At 52.0% G+C, this 27,151-nt stretch overlaps 7 protein-coding genes across 7 annotated transcripts; 4 read left to right on the top strand and 3 right to left on the bottom strand.

The window, feature by feature from the left end:
- Positions 1-196: 196 nt before the first annotated feature.
- Positions 197-1,912, bottom strand: awd (nucleoside diphosphate kinase). The gene is made up of 3 exons (XM_003746436.2): positions 1,761-1,912; positions 711-963; positions 197-397 (listed from the first exon to the last, which is right to left on the bottom strand). Exons 1-3 carry the CDS (start codon positions 1,835-1,837, stop codon positions 269-271), a joined length of 459 nt encoding a protein of 152 aa, XP_003746484.1. The 5' UTR covers positions 1,838-1,912; the 3' UTR covers positions 197-268.
- Positions 1,913-2,528: 616 nt separating this feature from the next.
- On the top strand, positions 2,529-4,701 carry bai (Transmembrane emp24 domain-containing protein bai). Its single transcript, XM_003746435.1, has 4 exons — positions 2,529-2,782; positions 3,614-3,712; positions 3,829-4,006; positions 4,201-4,701. Exons 1-4 carry the CDS (start codon positions 2,609-2,611, stop codon positions 4,368-4,370), a joined length of 621 nt encoding a protein of 206 aa, XP_003746483.1. The 5' UTR covers positions 2,529-2,608; the 3' UTR covers positions 4,371-4,701.
- A 272-nt stretch (positions 4,702-4,973) lies between these two features.
- Positions 4,974-6,060, bottom strand: heix (UbiA prenyltransferase domain-containing heix). The gene has a single exon (XM_018640707.1). It carries the CDS (start codon positions 6,058-6,060, stop codon positions 5,161-5,163), a length of 900 nt encoding a protein of 299 aa, XP_018496223.1. The 3' UTR covers positions 4,974-5,160.
- Positions 6,061-13,427: 7,367 nt separating this feature from the next.
- wupA (troponin wings up A) lies at positions 13,428-18,714 on the top strand. Its single transcript, XM_003746432.1, has 8 exons — positions 13,428-13,499; positions 16,837-16,874; positions 16,974-17,111; positions 17,279-17,402; positions 17,492-17,592; positions 17,690-17,763; positions 17,874-17,976; positions 18,385-18,714. The coding sequence occupies exons 2-8, from the start codon at positions 16,857-16,859 to the stop codon at positions 18,445-18,447; spliced, it is 621 nt and encodes a 206-aa protein (XP_003746480.1). The 5' UTR covers positions 13,428-13,499; positions 16,837-16,856; the 3' UTR covers positions 18,448-18,714.
- A 1,091-nt stretch (positions 18,715-19,805) lies between these two features.
- On the bottom strand, positions 19,806-21,585 carry LOC100907579 (troponin I). The gene is made up of 7 exons (XM_003746433.1): positions 21,553-21,585; positions 21,160-21,297; positions 20,923-21,049; positions 20,665-20,839; positions 20,399-20,516; positions 20,091-20,194; positions 19,806-19,945 (listed from the first exon to the last, which is right to left on the bottom strand). The coding sequence occupies exons 1-6, from the start codon at positions 21,559-21,561 to the stop codon at positions 20,117-20,119; spliced, it is 645 nt and encodes a 214-aa protein (XP_003746481.1). The 5' UTR covers positions 21,562-21,585; the 3' UTR covers positions 19,806-19,945; positions 20,091-20,116.
- A 683-nt stretch (positions 21,586-22,268) lies between these two features.
- On the top strand, positions 22,269-22,781 carry LOC108864669 (histone H3.3). The gene has a single exon (XM_018640761.1). The coding sequence runs from the start codon at positions 22,337-22,339 to the stop codon at positions 22,733-22,735; it is 399 nt and encodes a 132-aa protein (XP_018496277.1). The 5' UTR covers positions 22,269-22,336; the 3' UTR covers positions 22,736-22,781.
- A 948-nt stretch (positions 22,782-23,729) lies between these two features.
- Positions 23,730-24,583, top strand: LOC100906955 (histone H3). Its single transcript, XM_018640760.2, has one exon. It carries the CDS (start codon positions 23,827-23,829, stop codon positions 24,235-24,237), a length of 411 nt encoding a protein of 136 aa, XP_018496276.1. The 5' UTR covers positions 23,730-23,826; the 3' UTR covers positions 24,238-24,583.
- Positions 24,584-27,151: the final 2,568 nt, after the last annotated feature.

Raw genomic sequence — 27,151 nt, 5'->3', positions numbered from 1 at the left:
CGATTTCCCCCGATCGCCCGTCAGGAACAGCGCGCGACTATCATCAGAGGAAAGACCACCGGACCAGCGATTTCGGGACGACTTCCGTTCGAACCGGACTCGCCCTGCCTGATCTAGGAAGGAGACACATTTCGAATCACACGTTCGCCCCCATTCCCGCCTTGCCCATGGTGTGGATTGATTACACGGGGGATTCTTGCCTTCAGTGAGGCTTCGTGGTCCAAATGATAAGTTACTTTATTCGTTGTTTGACAAAGTCCTAAAGCTTCTAGTCCTCGTAGATCCAGCTCTCGGCGCAGCTCTTGTAGTCAGCGATTTCCTCAGGCTTGAACCACAGGTTGATTTCCTTTTCGGCCGAGGCGACCGCATCAGAGCCGTGGATGACGTTTCGACCAACCTGAAATCAACATGCTGTGATGACTTGTATGCCGTGACAGGAGCTGTTGCCTCCGCTCGACCGGTGATCCAACAATACACATAGACAGCTATCGATCGAAAGAGGAACTGAGTGAGAGCAAAACTGCAAAGCGATCCAGGGCTCTTCGGGGAAGACAGCAAGGATCTCCGCTGATTCCCACTAGAAATTCAATCTGGTGAAGGACTCGGCTCACGGGCGTTTTCGTTCGGAATCGCTCATTCAATGACGAAAAGACCGGCTTATCGTTTGGGCGGTCGATCTCGGGGGGGTTTGACGACTCCTGATCACGAACCTGAATGCAGTAGTCAGCACGAATGGTTCCGGGGGCCGACTGTAGGGGGTTCGTCGCGCCGATGATGGTTCGGCCGGTGTTGACAACGTCGGTACCTTCCCAGACCATGGGAACGACAGGTCCGGAAGACATGTAGTCCACGAGTCCGTTGAAGAAAGGACGTCCAGCCAAGTCGGCGTAATGCTTGGAGAGGTGCTCCTTCGAAGCGTGGACGAACTTCATGGCGACCAGCTTGAAACCACGCTTCTCGAATCTGATGGATTGAGAGAAACTTGAGTCAGTGCATCGACATATATTCCGTTTCCTAGAGAATCCAAACCCGTAGGATATGTGATCATCAGGGTCTCGGCTTCCCCGCAAACATATAAAAGGCTCTCGACAAAATATATTTCGGATTCGAGAGCTGAAATAGCAGCATGTCTCGTGAAACACGAAGATCATCGCCGCGCCCCGTCCCGTTTGCACAGCCAGACACAAGAGTGTTGACCGACTGTCGCAGTAGGGAACACGACGGAGCGGGACCACGTGGACTGTTTTGCCCCAGGAGACGAGCACAACGTTCCACCGCGCGTTCTGATCGAATAACTCCCGAAAAATCGCCCCTTCTCGCCATCTATTGACTTCGGAACGAGTTATTCCGCTATTCCGATACAAATCGGGGGTTCCGCATATTTTTCCTTTCGGAAACTGCCGCGACCGTGTTCGGAGGAATCGAAAAATGAACACCATCTCCGCCGCCTGGAAAATGACATGGCCGGCTCGGATCGCCGCGTTGGATCTATCACGTTATCAAGGTCAAAAAGTTTGTCGCCTCAAAGCTGCCCCAGTCAATGATTCATTCAGTTGGGACGCTGAGCCGCCGTTCACCGGCGACCGGCACTGGGCTCCAGACGATCGATGGGAGTTCTCACACAGTTCCCAGTAGCAAAACCCGTAATTCGTCGCTATTAGCCCTAATAACCGGAGGAACCGGCGACTCCCAGCCGGAGTTTCGGTGGCGTAGAAAATCGATGATACCAATCGAAACTAGGACATCCCAATCGAAATTACCTGGCGATGATTTCGCCGACAAGTCCTCGCTGGACTCCGTCGGGCTTAATCATGATGAAGGAACGTTCACGAGGCATGGTTGTCGTAGGATCGGATAGTTCGTCGCCGGCTATCGAAGAAGTGATCCGTCGTCTATCTGGTGTTTGGTTCCCTCCACGAGGTCCAGCAGGGGGCGCTACCAGTCCTACACACTCGTCGAGAAATTCCTTGACGTGTTAGGTCTGAACCGAGAAACACCGAATCTAACCACCATGACGTCCACTGAGATGGCGTATTTCGTTCAGGAAATCCTCAATCCTGCATTCCTTTGAAGAAGACGTCTCCTTCGGGGGCTCCAGGATTAGAGCTCGCATGTCGGCGTTGAGGCAATGTGCTCTTCACCCTTCCTAATTCGAGATTTCGAAAGATTGAGGACGATAACGCTAAACGATGAAGAGTACCGCCTGAAGAACCCGGAGTCATTCTCCTGCAAGGCGGATTCTAATTCTTCCGTCAGATTGGTACCCTCAGGTCTAGCGCTAGCGCTAAGCGATAGGACTATTTGCGCTTTCAAGCTGAATTTGGTCGCATAGAAGCTTCGAATGTCAGCGCTGATGTTGGGAACGACAGGGGGCCGTATTCCCGTGAACGAGGTACGGAGAGGCGAGGCGCCAGATATTCCCGCGGATAATTGGAAGTTTTGCTGAAGCTTCGAGCCCAATAACAGGGTGGAACTCTTAGAGACGTCTTGTTTGGATCCTCAAGACGCTCAGCAGCGAAGCTTCTCCCACCGCGTGTGTCAGCTGGCCGGCTCGACTGTCTTTGCGAATTACACGTCACGAGAGAACCTGAAATTTTAAATTTGCAAGATGTGGCTCCGCTGCTTCGTGGTGGCGGTTTGCCTGGCTCAAGGAATTCATGGCATCACGTTTTTCCTAAAACCCAACAGTAAACGATGTCTAAAGGAGGAAGTTCTTAAGGGTGTTTTGGTATCCGGCGAGTTCATGCTTTCCGATTCTCCTGGACACAAAACAGACCTTGTCGTGAGTATATCCGATTTACTTTACTCGAGCACTTTGTTCCGGAGCTGTACCTGAACCGTCTATCGTAAAAGGTCTCTGGAGATTCGCCTCCGATACCCCACCCGAGGGCGGTCTTCCGCACACCAGCTGTTGTGTCAAACTTCAGACGGAAACCGTTCCTAATTTCAACCGGTTCAGCTCAAACGTCCATTTCGGAGGAAGCTGATGGATTTCCGATTTGGGAAACACTCGAATCCTATCGGCGGCCTGCGGGAGGCGACCGGGGATCGCTTTTATTTTCGATACTCGCTCTCGGGTTTCACTTTGGCTACAGAAGTGTTCAGGACATTTCCGAACTTCGCATAATATCCTGTTCTCCAATCGTGCTCCGACGTGCCGAATACCACAATTACCGACGGGTCATGAATTCATGAAGCAGAAGCTTCAAGGAGCCCTCAAGTTCCATGATAGTCCGCTTGTGACACATGTGCGACGGAAAATTGAATGCTGTGGCGCTCTGAGGGTTCTGTGTCGGAGACGCATGTCAAGCCGGTTTCCACTCGATTCAATCAGCTGGCTCGTTCCTCCGGATCGATTTTCGTTGCAGTCATGCTTGCTTCGATTTCTTCAGATCGAAATCTCCGAAAATAAGCAGCCGAAGATTCCTATAGAGGGGGGATCAGATGCTTTCTATCATCCGTGCAGAGTCAGCTCCCGGATCGACATTCGGAGTGCCTTTTTGATACAGCTGCGAGCGGTGTTGTTCGAGACATTTACTCCATGAGGAGTCGCGAAAAATGAACGCTCGATCATTCCGAAAAAGTTTTTCCTCAATCGCCTATTGCTTCGCAGGTAACGGATACTAACGGGCAGGTCCTAGCGCACAGAGAGAACATCCATGGCGATAAGGGAAAATTCGCGTTCACAACCGACTCATATGACGTTTTCGAGGTGAGCTGATGAAGTCAATATTCAAATTTCCACGCTTATGATGGACGAAGAATACCATATCGGTCATCTCGCCCGAGTAATTCACACTGAGTCAAATTTCTAAATTCTCTCGATAGGTCTGTTTCATCACGAAGCTGCTGCCGGGCGTCCAGGGCCAGGATCGCGAAATTCAATTGAATTTAAAGCATGGCGCCGAAGCGATCAATTACGACAAGCTCGCCGAAGTCGAGAAACTCAAGCCCCTGGAAGTCAAGCTGCAACAGCTAGAAGATCTCAGTGAAAGCATTGTCAAAGGTGAGTCGGATTATGGGCTCGTGTCCTGAACTTCTCGCGAAAGAGAAGCCTTCTGGCGCCTCTCTCCTCATCCACGCCATCCGCGATTCGTGCGAGAGACCTGAGCCCATATTCAGTTTTCGAATCCTAACGCTATGCCTGCATCCTCATCGATTCGACGGTGTATCCCTCTACTAATTTCTCCTGAACTGCAGATTTCGCTCATATGCGACAGCGGGAAGAAGAAATGCGGGACACGAACGAGTCGACGGCGAACAGAGTTCTGTACTCCTCGATGATAGGGATGCTGTGTTTGATGGGCCTAGTCGTTTGGCAGATTCTGTACTTGCGGCGATTCTTCAAATCCAAGAAGTTAATTGATTGAAGAGCTGAGAAAACCCGAGATGTTGCTCCCGAGAGGCAGACCCGTTAGTCGGTGCAGAGAATGAGATACGAGCACACAGGGAAGTCTACGACTGAACAACGCTTGATGTGAGCTACCAATAGTGTCAAATTGGGGGGATCATGTGGGAAGCTTGGACTTGAGCGAGCGACCTGTCCGCCGGGAAGCTTCTCCCGCGTGTGCTCGTCTCGTATGGATGTATGTCATCAAGTGTGTGATTCAAGAGAGATCAAGGACATCTTTTGCTGTCATAGGTATTTGAATAAAAGGGAAGAATGTTCTTTGTAAATTATAAAGCTCTTGACTCGATTAATAATGGCTCATCCTCATTTGTTCTCTTTACTCTGAGAATATTAGCGGATCCCCTCCCGTGACAGTGGGTTGTGTTCCCGGCTCAAGGGGGATAATGGCGTCGGCACCAGACCCTTATTCCCCGGTCGTGGCCTTCTCCTGACACATCCACAACGAGGTGCCGTCGAGAAGAGCGTACGCAGATGAACGACGGAAGCGTCGACTACCTTGATGAACGGCATCGGAAAAAAAAAGATAATCCGCGATCCGAAACTTGAGTAGGAATCTTCCGCATTGAAAAAATGGGCACCTATTGACATTTATTATTAAGGTCCTCATGTCCAATCCTCTAAAAGTACATATATCCGTGCAGCACGCGTATCTCCGCAGACATACATTTGTTCGTAAAAATGTTCATATACATACATGTATCTCAATATAAATATATATTCTCCGTGGAAACAATGAACGGTGTCTGCTTTCAAACCGGACCGAAACCGGGGAGTCGTTGCGCCATCGCAACGGCCAACACGTAGAACACGCTGAAGTACGTGTTGAGTCGAGCGGTGTGTCGATCGAGCTCTGCGTGATGCCCGAACCGGCATTCGCGTTCGAGTTGGAAAGCGGCTGGCATCGTTATGAGAGGCATCAGCATCGAAATGGCCCCGTACGCAAACGCTACGACCGCGAACGCGATATAGGGGACGAAGAGGAGCACCGCGTACATCACATGCGACAGCTGAGGACCGATTGCCACCGCCATGGTGACGATGCCGGCTCGTGAGTCGGCAACCCTGTCCCTTAAGTTGTTGGCGTGAAGTATCGCCTCGGTGTTCAGCGCCAGGGGCACGGCGTACAGCAAAACAGAGATCAAACTCGATGGGCTAAAAACAACCACTTGGCACAAGAACGAGTAGAGCACGCTCAGGGGCCCGAACGTCACCATCACAAGCACGTCTCCGAGCCCGATATACTTGAATCCGGGACCCCCGGTGTACAGGAAGGAGCAGCACATGCCTCCGAAGAACACGAGGGCCAACAGACGTCCGTCGGGGGATGATGTGTATTGCACAAGGAAAGCAGCCAGACCCAGAGCGTAGAGCACAGCTCCGAGTCGGACCAGTGCGTCGCTGCTGAGCACGGAGGTCGAGTCGACGCCTTTCGCGTAGTCGAAATAACTGTTGACTACGTTACCCGCAGAGTGCACGCACAACGCCGTCAGAGCGGCTCCGAGAAAAGCCCAAATACTAAAACCGCTGCCTAGTCGGTAAGCCAAGGCTGCTCCTAAGGCTACTGGCTCCAGTGAGATATGTAGACTCCACGGTCGCAGGGCAAGCACGCACGCTGAGATGACGCCGACGGCGCTAGCGGGAAACTCCATCCTGTGATCCGGGAGCTGCTCGGAGGCGAGCTGTCGAGAACTTGAGATTTCACAAACTGTTCAATGACATTGTCTCTTCAGCTGATCCGCTGCTCACGAGTAGAAACACACTACGCGGCCCGGTATCTGACAACGCTCAGACTCGTATTAGCCAACCCGGTGTTCAACCACCTCCGATAGATACCACCACCGCGAACGATGCTCGACCGAGGCGCCGTGCCGACGACGTCAGAAAAACCGTGTCGTCGTCGGGAACGCACTCGATACGTAAATCGGAAAACCCGAGGCACGGCGTTTGAGAGCTCATAACATGTGCAAATACTTCAAGCTCCGTGTCCGGAGGGGAGCTCAGAACCTAATTTATTGCACCGCCGACTGAGTCTGACTAAAGATAGGATTCCGACCGCAAAAATCGTTCCGCTTTTCCGCTGTGGTTTATTATGTGGCCGAGAGAATCGGCGGGAGTTCTCCGACACCCGGAGGTCACTCGGGTGCTTCTTCTCTCATTCGGGAGAGCTTTGTGCTCGCCTATGGTGCCGAGTGGTTTTTCCGTGTCTCTCCCAGCACGATATGAACCTTTCTCGGTACCGACGGTGGGGGTGGATAGAAAACGTATTCTCCGCACGTTTCCATGAATGGCAATCTCGAGCAGTTCCGAGGTCGGAGATAATCATCGAAGCAAAACTCCACATCCATCAAAAAATCCGGCTTGTTCCCGCAGAGTAGGCGAACTCGTCCGGTGTGATATTCCTCCAGGGTCTCAGCGATAAGCTTCGTTGAGTAAGCACCTTTCGAAGGCAGTATACCTCTCAGCGCCAGAACCTCTGAAGTGAGAATGAAGGTCTTCAGCTACGAGCTCTTCGTCAAAACTCAGACTCCGGGCTCGTCACGGAACTCGAATTCCCGCCACGGAAACTGACTCACGGAAAACATCGCGCTGCAGTGCGAGATAGAGCGACGCGGAGAAGAATTTCCACACGGATCCGAATAGGGGGTGATTTTGCCTACGGAAACAGGAACCGTCTTTGTCAAATTCCTTCAACCAGAAATTCTCGTACTCGCTCGGCTCGCTGTGAAACGACGGCCAGATCTCAGTCAGGCGTTCTTTGAGATCCCATGGTACTGCAATGAAGGCCTCACATTGAAACATGTTCCTAAGCGCAACATATTATTTATCATTCATCATACAATAATTACATATTGGTTCAAAGATCATAGAGCTGCTGCTCCTGAGGCTTTCTGAGAGGTCTCCAGTCACGATCGATGAGGATTTCGTAGCAGAAACGGAGATTGGGATCTCGTTTGGGAAAAGCCCAGGCGGTGGACTCACCTCGTTCGTTCCCGAATCTCCCGCAGTTTTTGAGCGGGCCTTTCACTTCTTTGATCGTCCAGAAAGCTCGGAGAGCATCGATCTTGCAAGGCGGGGCGTAATCTACTCGATCAGTGGGTTTGAAACATCGGCCCGGGAACCAAGTCATGGCCAAGGTGACTCCCGATCCATCGTATCGTCGGAGAACGTCCAAGTCAGTGAGGATGGGTCTCGTGCACGCAGCCGGATTCACCAGAAAATTCACGAAAAAAATTACAACACTGGCAGATTTTGAGAACATTCTTTTCGTTGTTTTCACATCTTGGGGATTCCATGAAGATGATTCAGGTCGCCATTGAGCGACTGGGCTCCGAACCGGAGACTTCAGCGGCTGGGACATCGGCTCAGCTCCTCCCATCCAACGATTCTCAGTGAATTCCCGGCCCTGACTACGTTCGCATATAGACAGATGCTCGGCGAGTACAAAAGGGGCTTCTGGTTAGGATCGGGAATCCAGCGACGTACAGGTCGGTCAACCGGAGCTCGGTCGAGATCGAAAGCTTCCACTCGATGCCTAGATTGACCGTGCGCTCTTGATTGATCAATCCAAGTCCCTGCAGCGGAGGGAGCAACCCCGCAGCAGAAACATAGCAGAGGAACTTCCGGACCCAGCGCTGCCGTCCCCAGCTGAGCTCTGACGGCGAATTGTCCGATCTCACCCCAAAAGCCGGCCTCCCAGACGCAGGATTACAGGGCTTGCCACGGCCCCAGCCGCGTAAGCTATTCCACACACGGCGTACTGACCAACGGTTTGACGCATCCGTAACCCGGGAAACGAAGCTTCACCTGGGAAACCGCGTCATGGCTCACTTGTTCGTCCGTAAAACGAACTGACCCTCCCTGGACAGGTGTTTGGTGTCTTACCAAGAATCGGCTACGAGGATCGGTCGGAGCCTTGCCGCTTAGGAGCTTCGACTTCTTTTGTCGACTTCCGCGAGACGTGGATTCAGTCGATCCGAAACTCTTGCTGACCGCCGGGAGAATTCATCATCCATTATGCATCCACCACGACGAACTGCCCGCTATTCCCGCTATTGTCTCGTGCAAAGTCCTAGAAATTATCGCGGAGCTCCGAGCTGCCTCGCATTACGAACATGTTTTCGTCTGGCCTGGGGGGGGAAATTGAAGAATTCGCGGGGTAGCGCATAGCTTATAGATATTATCCGGCCTCCCGTGTGTCCATCCGAATGAAAAGACTACCGATGAATTGATCGATTTGAATCGAAAATCTCATGTATTTAATCACAGTCTGATGATCGTTATCAGGATCAATAGGAATCGATTTCATCCTTACAATGCGGCTTTCTTCCTTGGTAGGTTCGAGTTCCCTACCAATGAGTATCTGGCCCATTCGGCCCGAACCGCCCCGACGGCTAACGGGCTTCTATTTTCCGAGTCATGGTTAGGACTCTGACAGCTTCCCTCCTACCCCGCTGAACCGCGTGCTCCGGCTCCGGAAAGACCGAAAGTATTGCGTATTTACATATATGTATATCTCTCCTAAGTGCATTGGCATGTGGAAGATCTTACATGTAGAGCTGGTGCATCGCAAGGTTTTCGCTGCACGCGAAAGTCATTCGCCGATTTTCGAGCAACCAAACCGCCAGAACGCTTTCGCAACGGATAAGCAAGTCATCGTCGCAAGTCCTATGATCTTGGGTACGATGCAAGATGCCTACCAGTCGAGAGTATCAGAGAGTCTTCGATACAATTTGTGAAGAAATTCTTGGAGCCCCCAGCACTAGAATCGGAACCAAAAACTTCGTCTAATAGAAAAGAATATAAAACATGGATAGTGCAAGTCAGCAAAGACAAGTCGCCGTCTCGGATACCCTCATGCCGATCCAGAGAAGAATCGTCAAGAAGGTCATGTGAGAATCTCGAATGAATTTTTTTCGATCAACTGCTCTACGCAGCATCGCATTGTGTGCGGAAAGGAAGAGGAACGGCAGCGACGGGGGTGCCCTCAACCCTTGTCAGTCAGAAGTCGGTCTGGATGCTAGCCGAACGCTGATGCGCGAGTGAACAGCGCCATTTACCCCAATGCTCATTGAGTGGGAGAGTCAGTTCTTCGGTGCCCTTGCGTTGATAAACTATGCAACCCCGGGTCCATTTTATTCTCTCCTCCATTCCGCTCGGAACACTACCGAAGAGAGCTCTCGTCAATGCTATGCATGCGGGATCGAAGCTCGGCACATAACAGGTCAATACGAATATGTCGACCATTCCCCAAAGTTCGACTTTCGACATTCTCAGTGGATGGTTTTCGTAAGGCAATAGATCGTCAGGGATGCAGTCTCGGAAGACTTTGTCCGTGACGTTGACGTGACACTTTTTGAGGTTCATACATGAATTGATCAAATCCAAGAGTAGATCGAAGGCCACACTCTCGGGCTCAGCTTCGATGAAAAGCTGCTCTAAGTTCCGGAAAGGTCGTCGATGCTGCTCCGTGGGATAGAAGCGGAAACTCAGAACCTTCATGCTGATGCACAGCGTCGTCAGGTGCTCCAAGGGATAAAGAAGCTCCAAGAAGCGCTCGAAGTATGGCCCCGTTCGTACCATGTTCAGGTGCGTGGTGAGAGGGCACTTCATTGTCAGCTCCACCAGATAGCTTCCTTTCTCAGGGCAATCTTCATCCATGTCGTAGTTCTCCAGGTCGATCAAACGAACATATTCCCCAGTCGTTTCCAGATACTCCAGATGGAAGGATGTTAGATTTTTTTCGGTGACGAATCGCGGTTTTCCCATTATTTCACGGCAGAAACGGGGATGTAGCTCTTCTAGACGGATCAAGGCGTCGATGTCGAGGTTTGCCGCGATACCGAGCAGAACACTTTCCGGTAGGTCGAGGAAATGCATTCTGTAATTCAACGAGAAGTATTTCCCGGTAAATATCGGCTATCGAGGGCAGAGTTGGGAATCGTCCCCTCCTGGGAGTTATCTTCCGACTCTCCTCAACCAGTGCCAGAAGCAAGCTCAACGAAGTGTCGAATGGGCAGCGGAATCTCTCGGAGGTATATTTCCGTCAATCGATTCTCCTACTCCGATTCCTCTCAAACCTCTCTCGATCCTCCGGGCGAGATCACCGGGCCAGTCTGGATCGGACGTGGAAATGATGCCTGTGTATCGATTTGGTTCGACTATCGACCTTCGGAGACAAGAACGGCTCTCGGCATATATTTTCGCTTAATTGGTGGAATTCCCATATCCGAAGCTATGCCTTCCAATACAGTTCATCGTGCCCGCCAGCCCGAGTCTCCCGCACGAGTCTCTCCCGGTCCCTCGCGAAATCTGTTCCCGAATCTCCTAACCGAGAGAGAGGCTGCTGGAAGAGAGCTCTCCGAGCTCATCATCATCAGATGGGAGGGAAGGGAATACGAGCTGACTCCGGCGGCGCCTTCGTCGTTCTCACCGTCCTTCGAGAGTCCGGAAAAAGCGCCACTCCGCTCACAAACGAAATGCACAATGTAGTTACACTTGACGGCAATCGAAGACCCAAAGCCGTAGACTCCGTCGCACTTGAATGCCAGTTTCTGTCCGTTAGCAGAGTGTCTGAGGGAATCTCCCTGGGCCGACATGATGGGGCCACTCGAAGAAACTTCATGAGCCTCCTCGCCTTCGGGAAGCACGGCGAACGTTCGTTGGTAAGGTGAAAGCTTCAGGAGACGGTGATGTGCACTCACTTGAGAAAGCGGTGATCCCGGAGCTGCGCGAAAGAAGAGGACACGCACATGCGAATGAAAACAAACAAAGTAATGCGTGCCACAGAAATCCAGAAGAGAGGTTCGATGAAAAAAGAGAGAAGGGAAGCGGAGATGCCTCGGGCAAACAAATATTCGACCCGTATTGTTCGAATTCTTTCGTATCAGCATTCGGTCGTAGTCTGTGTGTACCCCCCATAAGTATGAGTTCTCCTAGGCGATGTTAGCCCGAAATGTCTCGATTCGAAGATTTCCGAGACTTTGCATAGCTCTATTAGTGAACCGTGATCGCGAATTCGCGCAGGTGAGTGACTTCGGAAATTCTGCCGCTCTTTTTTAGAGGATCGTTGTAACCCAGATAACAGGAATGATCATGATCCAGTCGAGGCCGTGTGATGTCGTTACAATGGAGACTTTCCAGGATGGTAGAGCTCCTCGAGGCCAAATGTCTGATCGCTCCGGCCGGGTTTAGCACCGAGGACTGGAGGAGTGTCCTCAGCCCAGACTGATTTCGGGAAGTGGGACTCTCCGGCTTGCGTGCTCTGCACCTCAGGGGAGAACAACGACGCCGCACGCACTTTCGAGGCCTGCAGCGGGACGCTCGAGCTCACGGAGGAGTTTCGAAGGGCGACTCATCTACCGGGGGACTCCTCGTGCTCTGCACTCGTCTCCTTCATGCTCAGAAGCCCCGAGGAGTGGAGGTCAATTTCGCGCGGGCTGTAATCGCCCTGAAGAACGGCATTCTTGGAGAACGACGTGCCGCCCCGACAGCTTTCCTCCTCTTGCCGTCGCTCCCCCTGGGGAGACCGGACGAGCTCACTGATGGTTGACCCGACACAGCGTGTCGCCCAGTGCCCTCCCATCGCTCCTCGAATAATCACGTTTTTCCTGTTTCCCTTCGTGAAGAAACAGGGATCGACTCCTCTCCTTTGCACATTTCCCAGCATAACGAACAATCTCGTTTTTCCTGTTTTCGCGTGAAGAAACGGGGCGCTCCCGGCGGTGTCCCTGGTTACTCTGCCGGAGGGATGAGATCCTCCGGTCGAGGCTGACAGAAATCTCAACTGGAGGAGGAGTCGAAGTAATGACCCCCAGGCCGGTTCAAACTCCCCCCCCCTTCCCCGGGAAGGGCCACAGAGGAGAAGGGTTTTAGTGGGTGTTTTATTTTATTTAGTTTTATTCACCGCAAGGTGCGAGTCCTAAATTGCCGGTCCCGAGAGCATCGTCATCACCTCGGACCGTGCGTGTGTAAATGCATTTCTCCCGGACCTCTGTGAAAAAAAATGAAAAAAAAATATAAAAAAAACCAGACTGATTGACTTCAGCGTTCTTGTCGGTGGAGCTCTGGCGGGAGCTGCATCGCGGGAAGTCCGGAACGTGGTTCGAGGCAATGGGAGCCCCCAATGACTCTGTCGGCAGAGCTGGTTCGTGGCTGGAGATTGGATCATGAATCGCTCTTAATCCGGGTGCTCGAAATACCGTTCCCCGGAATTCTGGCTCTCGAGTCCACTCGTGATAAAAACGGGGATTGGACGTGTCACGGTAAGGGAGCAGACGAAACCATCTGGGACAGAATTCCTCGCGACTCCATGAGATATTGGACGGTACGGCGATCCCAAACTCGGGACGTGATAGACTGACTCGAACATTTCTGCTCCATATTGGACTCGGTCTCGATTCTTCCAGCATTCGCGGACGCGGGCTCGGTGATGATGCGACATGCTCTACACAAGCTCTCACGCTTTCGAAGGTAGGCCGATCTGTCGGTGGTTGGGGAGTTTGCGTCGATACGCAGCCTCGCAATCAGCTAGACCCCCTGATCCTGTCCGCCTTGCTGGCCCAAATGTATCTTGTTCTCGCGCCCCACGGTTCCCGCAACGTCAACGCTGCATGGCTGGCCATCATATAATTGTTGCGAACCCGCGACCAGCCGGAGCGATTCTGATTCTCGCAATTGCGAATTGCGCAACATTGCTCCTCCCGATTCCGGGCTCGAATGAGTCCGACGTGCGCGATTCTGGCTGAAGCCCAATCGATCGGGAACAGAACGCTTCCGTGAGCGCCTCGTTCGCTCGAAATTACCTCCTCGTAGAGATCGTTTTTGAGGTTTGCTTCAGGCGCGGGAAAATATGGCGCTGTTTGCTGGAAGAGACTGCAGGCGGCATGAGTCACAACTCGGACCGTAGGTTTGCCAAGTCGCCAGTCGGAGAATCGGCCATTCAGGCAACGAGCGAACACCCTCTCTTCGGACGGGCGAGACTCTGGTAGCGAGTTCGCTGAGACATCCTCGTTAGAAAGCCAGCACGAACACAGGTACGTCATCTCCTGACGAATCCGGTTGCCACCTCACCTCTCTCGACAGACCCGCAGTAAGTCTGTGTATTCCGAGTTTTCCGATTTCGGTCATCCGCGGAAAGTGGAACTCCGCCACGGACCTGGTAAGGCTGCTGTGTGCCGTCCGATTCCGGGATTCACCGCATGCTCCCGAAGTGCCATCAGGAGAGTGGAGGACCAGACAGTCGATTCGGGTGTCCTTGTCGACTTCGATTTCACTTGCGAATTTTCGGTCCGAGGTAGAGCGTCTCCAGTCGGTTCGTTGTGACTTTGTGCAAGCCTGTGAGAAGCGATCCGCTCAGAGCCGAAGCGCCGTGTCAATCCCGGACCACCACGAGTATGTCACGCCCTCCACCGAGTCGCAATCCACGTGTGGGTGCCTCTGTGGAATGCTAGATCCTGGAAAAAAGGGGCGCGGAAATTCGGATCCCTCGATTGAGCTAGGTATTCGGGACCGCGAGTTCCGTTCCAAGAGACGAGGCGAATCAGGCCGGATATCATTTTCGGTTTCCCTCAATTATGCGAGGTGCTGAAAATATTTCCGGGCGGTCTGTCTCGAGCGTTACAGTCCGAAGACTCGGTCGGGAGAATTCCGGTGGGAGTCTCGGGCGAACATCGGAAAAAAATCATCCCTGAAATGTGACTAGCGAAAATCGAAATCAGGCGATGGACTAGGAAGTTTGCGAACCAGCGCAAGTCCTCATCGGCATCAGGGCAGCTGTGATCCGGTAGAGGTGTAGTACCCCGGATATTTTGGAACAACTACAGCCAAGTAGAGTGATTGTAGTTGTTTATAATCAAGGCGTTAGTGCATCCCAGCGTCACCGGAAGGCGTGGTCAAACGGGTTTGCAGGCACAGTTCGAGCCTTGAACTCAAATCTCATATCTCTAGAGCTCGCTCGACGAAAGTCGGCCGTAGAGGAAGAAGCGGCAGCAAGCCAGTGTGGGTGGTTGAGTCCCGTATGAGAAGAGCCTATGGGACCAAACTCGACTACATCTACCGAGAGCCAGCGCAGCGACTGACCAGCGAGCCTGTCACCGCCGCCGCCGCCGCCACAACAAATTGTGAACCTCATCCAAAATGATGCGTTGCAGGGAGCTATCCCGCCTCATCCGAGACGGTTCAAGAAACAATCCGCTCCAATAATTAAGCTTATCATTGGGACCTCGAAAAGGTCTTCGCGGAGCCTCGGAGATCATAATCCCGGAAAGGCCCTCCGCTCCGAGCCAGAGGGCTCCTCTCTCGATCAACACCACCTGAAAGGGCGCTCCTGATCACGATACATAGCCGGCTGGACCCTGGGAGTCTCGACATTGGAATTTTGGAGCCGTTTCCATACCGAACTCATGTCCGACACCCGTAAAGCATGGGAAACAGTCATAACAGCCCATCGTTGCAGCAAATGCGCATGTTTGTTGTGATGCATCACGGAAACCGAGCCGTGACTCGGATGACGCAAGAGACAAAGGGTTCCCCTCGAGGTGTCGAGCTAATTATTTGGGAACGCATCTAGAAGCGTTCAAGTGCCTACACACGATCTCGTGATCGCTCGCCGCGGCGCGTCAGCCGTTTACAAAGGCCTTTTTAATGAATGACAGGACCTGTGGGCTACTGCTGTGATGTCGATGCGGATGTCAAGATCAACTCGCTTCACTCGCTTGTTCGTCCGCCTTTGACATCTGACAATATCCGGGGAGATAATCCCGGATGGGTTCCCGTGGCGGATATGGACACGATCGGCTTGAGCCTTACGCGCGCTTCTTCGGCTACATAAGCGCGAATCGTCCGCAATGCTTGATCTCCGCCGGGACACCTCGATCATTTGAATATTCAATCCCTGAGAGATATCATTCTCAGGAACTGCGGAGACATAGGAAAAAGAGAGATCACCATTTGAAGGACCCTTGGTGTCCTGTATTGTGAGCTACGCGCTTACCCAGACAGTCGAATGTGTCTGTAGGAACTCGAGCGGTGTATATTTTTAAAGACACAAGGCAGAAATGTGTAAACCGGGTTTGAACCTCATTCCTACTAAATATAGCTTCGAGAAGAAAACAAGCCCTAGCTGGAACACGACCGATCGGCTCGATGAGCAGGGACGAACAAGAGCTCACGATCCTCAATGAGCTTCGAATGAGAGCTTCCGCTTCGAAACTCTGCCGTTCAAGGATTTGAGCTGCTTAACGGAGCCCCCCCGCGGGACAGTCCGAGGTGTCTATGGGAAGCGGTCGCAGTGAATACGCACCGACGAATAAATCGATAGCGCACCTCGTGATGCAGGTGTTCGCGAATCGGAGCGATTCAGTCGCACGCGGCGTCTCGAGCTTGAAGTCCGAAGCAAACAAACCGCGTGACACATATTCCTTGCCATGCACCGATGCTGATGAGTCGAGGTCGACTCTGAAGAGAGAGATTCCGCCCGCTATGCGAATCTCTCAATGCTTCGGAAGAAATGACCGTCAACGATGGAACTGTATGATTAGAGAGACTTGTCCACAGTCTGTGACCGAGTGGAAGCAGCGCTTCGTATCGCATGCGGCTCTCGTCCTCGATCGTCTCGTGGGCCAGTCATTACCTGAGACTCGAATCAGCTATGGGACTGAAGGCATCGTATCGTTGAATAAAACTTTATGATGAAACTTTATCGAACGCGATATCGGGTTTCAGAGCATGCAAGGTGCACCGGGGATCCCCTCCAACGAGAATCGAGCGATGATGGCACCGGCATCGCTGGCCGTGATGAAGCGACTCGTAGTAGCGACCGTTAATGGAACGCGACAAAAGCGATTCGAGACGGTGGGGAACAGCTGAGCGTTTCCTCGGATAATCTTATCTGTCGCTATCAGATGATGACATTCATGGGAGTGGCACCCGAGACCCGAGCAGAAGTGATACGAATAATTCTTCTCCTCGTTCATTGCGGAGAAGCATTTCTGGCCTCGCATAGAGCTCGAGAGTTTGTCAAACGCTGTAAAGATCTTTCTGACACTTTAAGTGAAGCACAACCATCGCTCGGTGGCCAGTAGAACACCACAGCACCATATAGGCGGCTGACGGCGGCGCTAGCGCTGGTATGAAACCAGGGCTATTTTCGGTTGACCACCGTCGCGGTGTGGGCGAGGCTGCGCTATGCTGTCGAGCTTAAGAGAGGAATTGCTACCAAGCGCTCTTTTGAAAAATGCCATCCAGAAACTCGATCTGTACCGCGGTACGTCGCGTTTCCGGGGCGCGACTCCGTCTGGCCGCGGCCAGAGAGCCAGCTATACGGTCCAAATTTCGTTTGACGATTTTGTCTGCTTCTCCGAAATTCGAATTTAAGCTTCATTCGGAAACTCCATATTCTGAGCTTTTCATTTGAGATGATTTTCCAGCCCTCCCCACCTGAGTCATCATGCCGGAAATGACGGAGGTGAGTGTTTAACCTGATCCGGTACGGGCGGTACTCCTTAGGAGCTCGCAACGCGAATGAGAGTCACAGTAATCATGAACGAATACGTTTCCGTTGCAGGAAGAGAAGAGGAAAATGGAGGAGAAGGAGCGGAAGAAGGCGGAGGTTCGGAAGCGGCTGGAAGAAGCTTCGAAAGCGAAGAAGGGTGGCGGTGAGAAGAAGGGTTTCATGACCCCCGAGAGGAAGAAGAAACTCAGGGTAGGCGGCAATTCTTGTCGGTTCAGAATCCATGGAGGAACATACAGTAGCAAGAAGAAATCCCTCGCAGTGGGAATGGGAACTATCGTCCCAACTTTCTAATAGCTCCGAACAGGGCTTGATCCCTCGCGATTTCTCGGCGACTTCACCGTTCTTATCCGTTGCAGGCTCTGCTCCGCAAGAAAGCCGCCGACGAGCTCAAGAAGGAACAGGAGCGCAAAGCCGAAGCGAGGAAAAAAATCATTTCCGAAAGGTGCGGCCAGCCGAGAAGCCTCGACGGAGCAAACGAAGGTAATTCCGATTTTGATCCGGTGGAAAGCGCCGACTCAGTCAGTTTTGATTCCGGGGCACCTGGAATTGACATCGGTTCTCCATCACAGCCTCTCTCCAACAAATTGTCAAGGAATACCACGCCAGGATCACCGATCTCGAAGATAAGAAATACGACCTCGAGTACGAAGTTCGTCAGAAGGATTTCCTCGTGAGTTGCTTGCACATTTTATTGCGAACGATCTCTCGGATACTCGATTACGTAAAATTCTCGATACACTGAGTGAGCGTCAACGTCTGTATTGCAGATCAACGAATTGACTATTCAAGTAAACGACTTGCGAGGAAAATTCGTCAAGCCCTCACTCAAGAAGGTTTCGAAGTAAGTCTCGCAGATAAGGATTCGCCCCGCTCCTGACCGGAAAACTCATGGGCGAAGTCCGGATCGGAATTGGTTTCTCTTATCGGTGCTCTCATGATCTGATTTTCCAGATTCGACAAAATGAAGATCAAGAACGTGAAGACCGAAGTGGATTTCAGATCGAATCTCAAAAGCGTCAAGAAAGATTTCAAGTTGGACGAAGGCAAAGAACAGGTGCGTATGGGGTTGGAATATCGAGAGTACTGCGATCTCTCTCTCATCGATCGCTCATCCGAGAAACGGAGGTTCCGCATTTTTGGGCCTTCGGCAAGGAGCAGTGGCGTGCCTTCGGGCCACGCCTCCCTTGCCCCCCTCCGATAACCTGAGTTTACTACCTCGGTCGACTTTTGGAGCGGCATTCTTTGATTTCTTTCTCATTCATGAATTTTTTATCGGGAAAAAGTACTTGTTCCCCCGCCGGTAGAATAGCTTCCGGCTCGGAAAAAAGGAACTCCTGTGTATCGAGGGTGGGTTTGTCAAAACTCCTCATGATCACCAAGACTTGAGAGTCGGAAATCGTCTCTCGTGTTGATTTATATATCGAACTCACATATCCTAATAAATTATTCCCCTCCAACTCAGACCGACAAGCCCGAATGGGCCTTGGGAGCGAAGAAAGAGGGTGCCGAAGAGGAAGAGGAATAAGCCCTGGGTCGCGAATGTCCTCAAAGACACACAGCTCGCGTCTCGAGTCGAGCTGTGCTCGAAATAAAGAACGGAACTCTACACTGACTTCGCGTTGGAACGCAATGACATGAATGGAAGAGGATTATCGAAGCGTCTTTCGTTTGAGTTTATGATAGAAATAAGGATGCGAAAACCGAGATGCCGATGGTGATGATGTCGATAAAACACCGCTATGATAATTGTTGCGAATAAAAGCTTTTGTTCTCCTATGTCTGGTTGAACCGTTCCACCCTGGTCTTCATTCACGATCCTGCATGCAGCACCTCCGTGGAGAATCGCGCTTCAGATACGCTCCCTCCAATCACAATGAACCTGCAGATCTTAGCGGAGATTTCAAATCCATAAGTATTCGACTCATCAATCACCGGTGTACTAAAAGTACAGATGCTCCCTCCCTGCTCACAGGCCTACCACTATCTAGGAAACTCACCTTCTACGACGACTCATCTCGCAGCGACCTCATTTCGCTTTGGCCTTTGTAATTGAATGATGCCTCTAACATCATTTTTCCGGATTCGCTCTCTCCATCCGATTCAGGGCGTAAACCAGATGCCCTCCCGGAAACGTCTGGTTCAAGTCGAGCGTTCATGAAGCGCTAGGGGCCGCATTCTGTACCCCAAAAAAGGGCGAGCGGGCCATGGCCATCTGGAGGATTTTTTTTCAATGCTGATTGAAAGTGAAGTATCAATCGAGTACTGTGGGTTCAAGAAATGGACCTGCTGCAATAGAAAATTCAGCGCCCCCCATCGCGCACCCTTCAAGATCAAAACGGATCGAGGCTCGCCGACATAGAACGTGCTCGGTACTCGCCAGAGATTGGGTCTCCGTGAGCCCAATCCGAAGGATATCGGGTGAGAAGTGACGGAGCTTTTCTTGGAGGAAACTGAGAGATATCTATCAGTATAGCTGGCAGGGATATCTTACGTTTCGTAGGCGTATCCGATCTTCAAGGTTTCCAATGATTTTTGTGTCTGCCCCGATCGCGCCGGTGGGGCATAGGAACTCTGGTATGGAGCAGTTTCTATGTGCAAAGCATCCGCGATGGACGGATGCGTTCTGACGTGAGCCTTTCCTGTCGAGCAGTTATTTTGGCATCTCTCGAATTCTCAGATTTTCGCTGTTTCCGAGAATCCCTGCAGCCAGGGTTCACGATGGTAACTGATCACTTTGAGATTGAGAACATCAGGTCCTTCATGTAATCCTCACTGTTTCCGATTTTATTTTCTTCGACAGGATGTACAACTTTTCGTCCGGATAATTTTGCTCTGGAAAAGCACTGCATAGAATCCTCCCCGATCGTTACACGTCACGAGGAATCAATCGTCTTCCGGAGAGATTGGCAATCTCTCCCGATCTCGGAAACATTGGGAATCCCGGTCAGCATTCCGCTCCTAAATTCATGATGAATTCCTTCCCGCAGCGGGCGCGCGAACATCGGATAAATCCTTCCGAGAAGCTGGGGGAGATTTTGACAGATAATAATCACAAGACATTAAGGATGGGTGTGTCCGGAATCACTCATCATTCCATCGGCGTCGCCGAGAAGCTCGCGTCGAATAACATGGCTCTCCACTTGAGACAGAGGACTGAGAAATACTCACCTCCTTGGAGTTAGAGGCTGTATCCTCTATTCTACTTCAGAGGTCCGCTGTTCCGATGAGCCTTCGGTGCAAGACTTCTGCGCAGCCCATTCTGGACGTTCGGTCTGGAAGGAATGAATGTCGTCACGATTCTCCAGGAATGAAAACAGCGGAGGAATTCTTGAAGCTGTTTAGGGTGGAGGGCTTCGGGCAGCGATCCGGTGCCCTCGTCATACAAGACCGAGTGATAGCGAGAGCTTAATGGCCACAGGCATCTCCCTCGGTGATCGAGCTCGCTGAAGCGAGCCCCTCGGAGTCTCCTAACTCACTTTCTCGTCTTGGAGCATGACTTTCTTCTTCACAGTTTTCAGCGACTGTCGACTGAAGTGTAGGCTCTCCGTCGCGCTCCCTTCGGCCGTCCTGATGCTCTTCTTGAGTTTGTCGAACCTGCAATAAAAGCCAGCGATTAAGCGGAAGTATCGATCCGGATCGGACTCAAGGTTTGAATGCAAAAATGGGTGAAGTCTCGAGCTGCAATAATTACTCATCACAGAGGGGAAATTCACATTCACCGTGCTCCAGGAAGGAAACCTACTTCGAAACTTTCTTGAGGATGGGTCTGACGAACTTTCCCCGGAGCTCATTAACCTGGATCGTCATTTCGTTGTGGAGGAAATCTTTCTGCCGCACTTCGTACTCGAGATCGTACTTCTGTTCCTCCAGTCGAACGATACGCGCATGGTAGCTGGCTACGATAGCCTGCAATTCCTCTGCAAAGAGTTTCGTGGTCGTGAGCGAGCTCGATTATTCCCTCATGTATGTATTGAGACGAGGCAATCGTTGAATGACGAACTCAGATCGTAGACTCCATCGAGATTTTTCGGTTGACCGCATCGTTCTTTGATGGCCTTGTCTCTCGCGAGCCGCCTCCTCTCGTATTCCCGGGATATCATGTTGGAGTTCATGTCTCGGAGTAGTTTCTATGGATGTTCAGAGAATATTATGTCGGCTCTGTCTTTGCTCAGAACTCGATGGAATACCCTGCGATCTCATTCATGAATATGGTACCCCGAACTAAACCGGAGCTCACCCGTAGCTTTTTCTTCCTTTCGGCGGTCATGAAACCTTTGTTCAATTTTTCTCGCCCTCTAAGCTTACTCGCTTCCTCGAGGCGTTTCCGAACTTCGACTTTCTTCCTTTCACGTTCCTGCATTTTCGCTTTCTCGGCCTGCATTCAGAGAAGGAGAATATTTCAGTCTGTCGGAAGCGAATCTGAGGGGAGAAGAATTCCCCACGATTCCTTCTCGGAGAACAAGGGAGCACGGGACTCAGTAGAACGCGGAGCATGTATGCGACTCACGGCGCGCCGTTGAGCCGTACGACAGGTCGGACGGAGGAAAGAACACGGTACGCTTGGTCACGAGGGCTGGGGTATGAGCCCACTGGATTTCCGATATGAAGAAAATTTCCGAGAGCGACTCACCTCGTCCATAGCTGATGGCTTTGTCTGGTTACGTCGAATGAGCCTCTGACGTGTCTGCTGGTTCGGCACTATTCGGGCGCCGTGAACTCTCCCACGATGTTTACTGCATTGGACACGATCCAGAGCTTCTCCGAATCGCCTCGCCGCGCTAGAAGCGAGCCAGTTTCAACGCGAAACCTTCAAGGAAGAATTCATTGAATAATTGAAAACAGAACACAGCTCTCCGAGAGGCTTCCAGAACGGAGAATAGGCTTCGCTCGCTTCCCCGTTGTAAACTGCTGCTCTCGTTCCTTTTCCACGATGGAAACTATGACTCGTATCTGAATTCGATTCCGCTCATTCCCGAGTCTTCCTGCACACGATTCCTGGAGCCCCTTCCGAGAAGACGTCCCTCATTTCCGATTGCGGGAACGAATAGATATCCGGGAGACTACGGTATACCGAGCGTGTCTCCTTCGTCATGAGAAAATGAGGGAGGAAAGCTCGGCGCTCCAACGAAAAAAAATTGAGCAAGCCTAATTGCTTGACGGGAAGCCTGTAAACGCTCTCTGTCTCGATGTCGAGTTCCTCAGATCCCTAGTCGGCGAAGGAGCCGGACAGCGAATTAGACCATCGCTCCACACATACGTGCGATGGAGGGGAAGTGCACATGGACGTGGAGTCTCCTGTGATGCAGTCTCCATCTGAGTGCATCGACCTGTGGTGCAATCGTATTTCGAACGCCGTTTTTTTCCCATCCGAGGAATTGTACCGCCATTCGATAAGCGGGTCTTGAGTCATCTCCATGGCCCTCACGAAGCAAGGACTTTCCAGTGATGGAGCTGTCAAGGTCGCCAAAAAGAGACCCAAGGAGATCGTCGGTGGCGTCAAGAAACCCTATCGTTTCAAACCTGGGACCGTCGCTCTCCGTGAGATCCGTCGCTATCAGAGGTCAACAGAGCTCCTTATGCGGAAGTTGCCTTTCCAGCGACTCGTTCGTGAGATAGCCCAGGGATTCAAGACCGACCTTCGGTTCCAGAACTCCGCTGTTATGGCTCTCCAGGAGGCATCCGAGGCTTACCTCGTGAGTCTCTTCGAAGACACCAACCTGTGCGCTCTCCACGCGAAGCGAGTCACAATCAAGGCGGAAGACATTCGATTAGCCCGTCGTATCCGAGGAGAACGGACCGCCAGCGAGGCATAGGCAAGCGAATAGGACTGTGTGCGAAAGCTCTTAAATAAAGACGAGGACCAGATATTGCTCGTGTGTTGCTAATCTGTCGAAATCGAATATTCGATCAGTCGAGATTCGTCGGCGTCGGGAGAGCCCTCTCCGCACTCTCTTCGCGCCGCCGGTAGCCCGAATCGATTTGTATTGTCACTACATTTGCAGAATGCGAAGGACGTTCGAACAAGGAAAGGACGGAGGTAATCGGACAGTGGTCAATTTGATCGGAGAGAAAAAGACGATACGAACTTCGATACGATGAAAGCAATACTGAGTCCTCGAAGAGAGGTGACGAGGCGCTCCGTGATGGCACGAATCGATCTTCTCTACTACACGCGATGAATTCCGCCGATAGAAATTCAATCTCGATGAAGACTAGGTTTCGTTCGATTCCCAGGCTATTTATTCCCTTTCCCTCGGGTGGACGCTGCCAGCATGAGGACAGGGCCATCGACGGAAATCAGAAAACTTGTACTTGTTCCCGAGCGCGGAAGTCCATTCGATTCCTCCAAGGAAAGACTGCGATGGCCTCTGACAGCCGAGTGGAGAACCACGGAGGAGGGTCGCACCTCCGAATAGGGCTGAGACTCTCCCAGGCCCGATATCGTTCGAGAAAAAGGACCTCGGTCGACTCAGAATAGATTGCCTGAACAGGCTTTTCTCTGAACGAATTATCTGTCTCGGAAGTCAGGTCCAAGGGACTCGCAGCCTTCTTCGAGAAGGTTCCCGAAGCCCTCTCGAGTCTCCCTAGTCCCATTGGCTGAAGCGTTGACAGGGATGCCACCTTGCGGGACAGTCAGTCCGAGCTTATCTAGTCTTGCCATGATAATGTTTGTGGAGCGCAATTCACGAATCCGAGCAAGAGGAACTCCGACGTGGACCCGAGCCACGGTGAGGGGTAACGGCGATTCTTGCAGCCAAACTTCGTGATGTTGGAAGCGTGCACGCGACTCGTGGTGCATGTGCATCTGTCAGAGAGTATCAACATCTTGTGCAATCAGGTTCCGAGGAGTCGCTTTTTAACTCTGTGATCGGAGCGACCTTCGTCCCAACCCCAAATCATCATCATGGCCCGCACGAAGCAAACCGCACGGAAGTCCAGTGGTGGTAAAGCCCCTCGTTTGCAGCTAGCCACCAAGGCAACTCGCAAGAACGCGCCGGCTCCCGGCGACGTCAAGAAGCCCCATCGATTCAGGCCCGGTACCGTCGCCCTTCGTGAGATCCGTCGTTACCAAAAGTCCACTGAGCTCCTGATCCGCAAGTTGCCTTTTCAGCGACTTGTACGCGAAATCGCTCAGGACTCAAAGACCGATCTCCGTTTCCAAAGCTCCGCCGTCATGGCTCTCCAGGAGGCTTCAGAGGCTTACCTCGTGGGTCTCTTCGAAGATACCAACCTGTGCGCAATTCACGCGAAACGTGTCACCATTATGCCGAAGGACATGCAACTGGCGCGCCGCATCAGAGGGGAACGAGCCTGAATTTTCCGTGGCTTCTACGCGCAGATCCCGTTTTATACCAACAGCGATGCATATCGGACGCGGAGCAAGCCTGACTTCTCGACTACATGCCGGAACTTAGCGGAAGGAGTTTGGTTCGTGCGCATCGTGTGCTCTCTTAGAAGCTCGATTTCAATTCCTGAAATGATCATAGAATTGTTTACTTGTCAACGATGCTGTGAGATTGTCAAATGGTTCAATGGTCCGACGTTTCACGGTGCAGCTAGGGTAGTTCTTGTCCGAATAGAATAGAGACGCACGGATTTTGTGGGGACAAGGGCTTGTGATTATAAGACCGAGTACTTGAATAAAGAACAAGCTTCATGTACCTACGCGTCTAGAGAGGCGGTAATCATTCTCAGATAGCGGAGTTCTACTTCCTCACTCGGGTGAGCGGAATCTGAATTCCGATCGGAGCAGAGGACCTGCTCTCCCGAGGCTATGAGGAGGGCTCTTCGTTCTATCATCCGCGCGGGCAGTCGGGTGAATACTGCTCGACCCCCAGGACCGTGGAGGATTCGAATTCGTTCCTTCAGGGCGTAAACGCCACGATAGCAGTGACGATCGTCCTTCTTTCGTGCTCGGTGCTGGTGTCAACGACACTGATAACATTTTTGAGATTCACCTCGAGGACGACAAGGTTCCCTTCATGGATCAGACCAGAGAGACGCTTCACGCCACCGTGACGGGCAAAACGGGGTGGGAGCGCCCTCTCCATCTTCGCGTCCGCAGAAGTTCGGATCGACTTCAGCATGAATTGTGAGGCCGAGAGAGCTCGGACGGCGCCGCCTGTTTCCGCTCAGTCGATGGTAGAGAGCGCGGACGATCGAATCGCCCAAGTAAGACCGAGTGACCGAACGACAGTCGATGCGCAGACGAGCGCTTGCTCCGGATCGCGGTCGCAGAATGAGCAAGAAAGTCAATTTAAGCTGTGAGACGATCCATCGGTAATCCTCGTCGAGTCGTCAGCCGCGGGCAGCCCCTACAGGCGAGGGCGTTAGGCAGCCCGATCGTCACAGACCGGGCTCCGAGGCTCTCTGAGAGATTCGCCCTTTATCAGGTGTCGACTGATATCCTATCGATCGGGAAATCAAGACCGATCTCTGTTTCCAGGAAGCCGCCGTGAGTATCCAAGTGACCCGTGCGGCTCACCTCATCGGAGTCATGTGACACACCGACCTAGGCGCCATCCACGCAAAGCGTGGCACCGTCATGCCATGAGGCATTCAACCTGCTCTAACAAGATCGTGCTAGGGCACGGCGTTCGTTCGGGGAGAAAGGCTCTCCCTGGGGCTGCTGATAGACCGTGGATAGAACATCCATTCGAACATTTTGAGCCTGCCAGTCTCCTGGAGACTGCCCCGTTTATTCCTTCCGTTCACCAACGATCGAATCGAGACCGGTCACTCATACTGGCATGCTTCATGAACAGCGTAAATATTGAATCGGCGAGCGTACTCGGCCGAGCTCCCGAAACCTACCCGTTCGTTAGAGACTGCTCGTAGTATGAACAAGGCCGCTTTTCTGTATTCCTCGTTCCCAAAAATGAGGATGGAGCATGGTTTCTGTTGAGTGCGATCACCACGGGATCCATCAGGGGGCGGACTAATGTGAGCATACAAGACGAGGAAGATACCGAAAGTGCGTGAAGTATGACACCCTCCTCTCGAGCTTCAGCCACAGCCATCCCCGTCGGGTAAATGCGACGAGGATCTCCATGCTCCGGTCTGGATGCTCCCTATAATCACGGCATCGACAGAGAGTCTCCGACACTGTGAGCAGAGGGCAGCCCCGGATGAGCAAGCTCCCTGATGATGCTCCCTCAAGTTGTTGAGTTTCAGAGAGGTAGAGTTGGAATCCGAGGGACGAGACGAAGGGTTGCCCGCGGGCTCCTTTCCCCATTTTTCTTTCGAAACCAGCCTTCCCCGATCCTTGTCATCAGACTGATTATCGCGAGGAACGGCCGCTATGCTCCGAGAATCGTTCTCAGGAACGTCAGCGTCGTCGCGACCTGTAGATGTGGATCTGATGCCAAGTCGTGATGATGCGCTACGTAGGTAAACACAGTCTCCATCGATCTCGAATTCATTCGTCAGGGGGGAGACCTAGGTTTTGTCACGCTTCCGCTAATTGATTCCTCAAGAAAGGCTACTTCGATGCGCCTCCCTCCTTCTTGGAAGACTATGGCGCATTGGGATTCATTGGCGATGGGTTCTTCGACAGACGGCGACATGGAGCGCAAAATCCCTCCATCCCCCAGGCGAAGGACCTATCAGGAGCGGATATTTTCGTTGCGACAGGAGCCGCTGTCAGACTCCTTCCTTTGCTGAGAGGCCTCTTCTTTGTCGCAGTGTTCGCTGCCATCATCGTCTTATTGACCTTGTCGTAGTCCCATCGCATCAATTATCAATTATTGATCTTTTTTGCACTATCGATACAGTCTCCATAGTGACACACGAATTCGCGGCTAAACTGAGCTCATAACCTGATGAATGAGCAGAACGAGGTCAAGAGCGAGAACTGGGACACTTTCAACCTTCAAGTGTATCTCCCACGGCCGAACGTCTGAGGGATGCTCCTCAGCCAAGCAGCCACGATTACAAGCCTGGATGCCGTTGGACCACCGGATGAAGAGTCGCCAGTCCGGATCAAAATTTCCCAGTCTAGTTCCCACACGCAAAGGACATGCCATTCACATCAAGTCTGTCCATTCACATTAAAAAACCTCCTCGGAGAACCGCTTCCATTGATCTGCTAACTAAGACTGAGCCTTAGGTATGATCTTCTTAAGAGTAGCGGCCCTGAAAAGGGCCTTTTTTTGACCGTGAGGTCGATGAGATCGCGATGGCTTAACCTCCGAAACCGTATAGGGTACGGCCTTGTCTCTTGAGAGCGT

This window comes from Galendromus occidentalis, unplaced genomic scaffold, assembly GCF_000255335.2.
Source record: "Galendromus occidentalis unplaced genomic scaffold, Mocc_1.1 scf7180000077497, whole genome shotgun sequence".
NCBI lineage: Eukaryota > Metazoa > Arthropoda > Arachnida > Mesostigmata > Phytoseiidae > Galendromus > Galendromus occidentalis.
This window is presented reverse-complemented; position numbering and strand designations above follow the sequence as displayed.

Bases quoted from the DNA above. Each gene is read 5' to 3' on its own strand.
- awd (XM_003746436.2), bottom strand. From the start codon at position 1,837: ATGCCTCGTGAACGTTCCTTCATCATGATTAAGCCCGACGGAGTCCAG. The intron at 964-1,760 runs GTAATTTCGATT...TCAATCCATCAG, and splicing joins GTCGGCGAAATCATCGCCAG to ATTCGAGAAGCGTGGTTTCA. The intron at 398-710 runs GTTCGTGATCAG...TGTTGATTTCAG, and splicing joins GTGCTGACTACTGCATTCAG to GTTGGTCGAAACGTCATCCA.
- bai (XM_003746435.1), top strand. From the start codon at position 2,609: ATGTGGCTCCGCTGCTTCGTGGTGGCGGTTTGCCTGGCTCAAGGAATT. The intron at 3,713-3,828 runs GTGAGCTGATGA...TTCTCTCGATAG, and splicing joins ACTCATATGACGTTTTCGAG to GTCTGTTTCATCACGAAGCT. The intron at 4,007-4,200 runs GTGAGTCGGATT...CCTGAACTGCAG, and splicing joins CAGTGAAAGCATTGTCAAAG to ATTTCGCTCATATGCGACAG.
- heix (XM_018640707.1), bottom strand. From the start codon at position 6,060: ATGGAGTTTCCCGCTAGCGCCGTCGGCGTCATCTCAGCGTGCGTGCTT.
- LOC108864669 (XM_018640761.1), top strand. From the start codon at position 22,337: ATGGCCCTCACGAAGCAAGGACTTTCCAGTGATGGAGCTGTCAAGGTC.
- LOC100907579 (XM_003746433.1), bottom strand. The intron at 20,840-20,922 runs GTTCGTCATTCA...AACTCTTTGCAG, and splicing joins CGATGGAGTCTACGATCTGA to AGGAATTGCAGGCTATCGTA. The intron at 20,517-20,664 runs GTAGGTTTCCTT...CTTTTATTGCAG, and splicing joins ATCCTCAAGAAAGTTTCGAA to GTTCGACAAACTCAAGAAGA.
- wupA (XM_003746432.1), top strand. The intron at 17,112-17,278 runs GTAGGCGGCAAT...TATCCGTTGCAG, and splicing joins AGAGGAAGAAGAAACTCAGG to GCTCTGCTCCGCAAGAAAGC. The intron at 17,403-17,491 runs GTAATTCCGATT...TCTCCATCACAG, and splicing joins CCTCGACGGAGCAAACGAAG to CCTCTCTCCAACAAATTGTC.
- LOC100906955 (XM_018640760.2), top strand. From the start codon at position 23,827: ATGGCCCGCACGAAGCAAACCGCACGGAAGTCCAGTGGTGGTAAAGCC.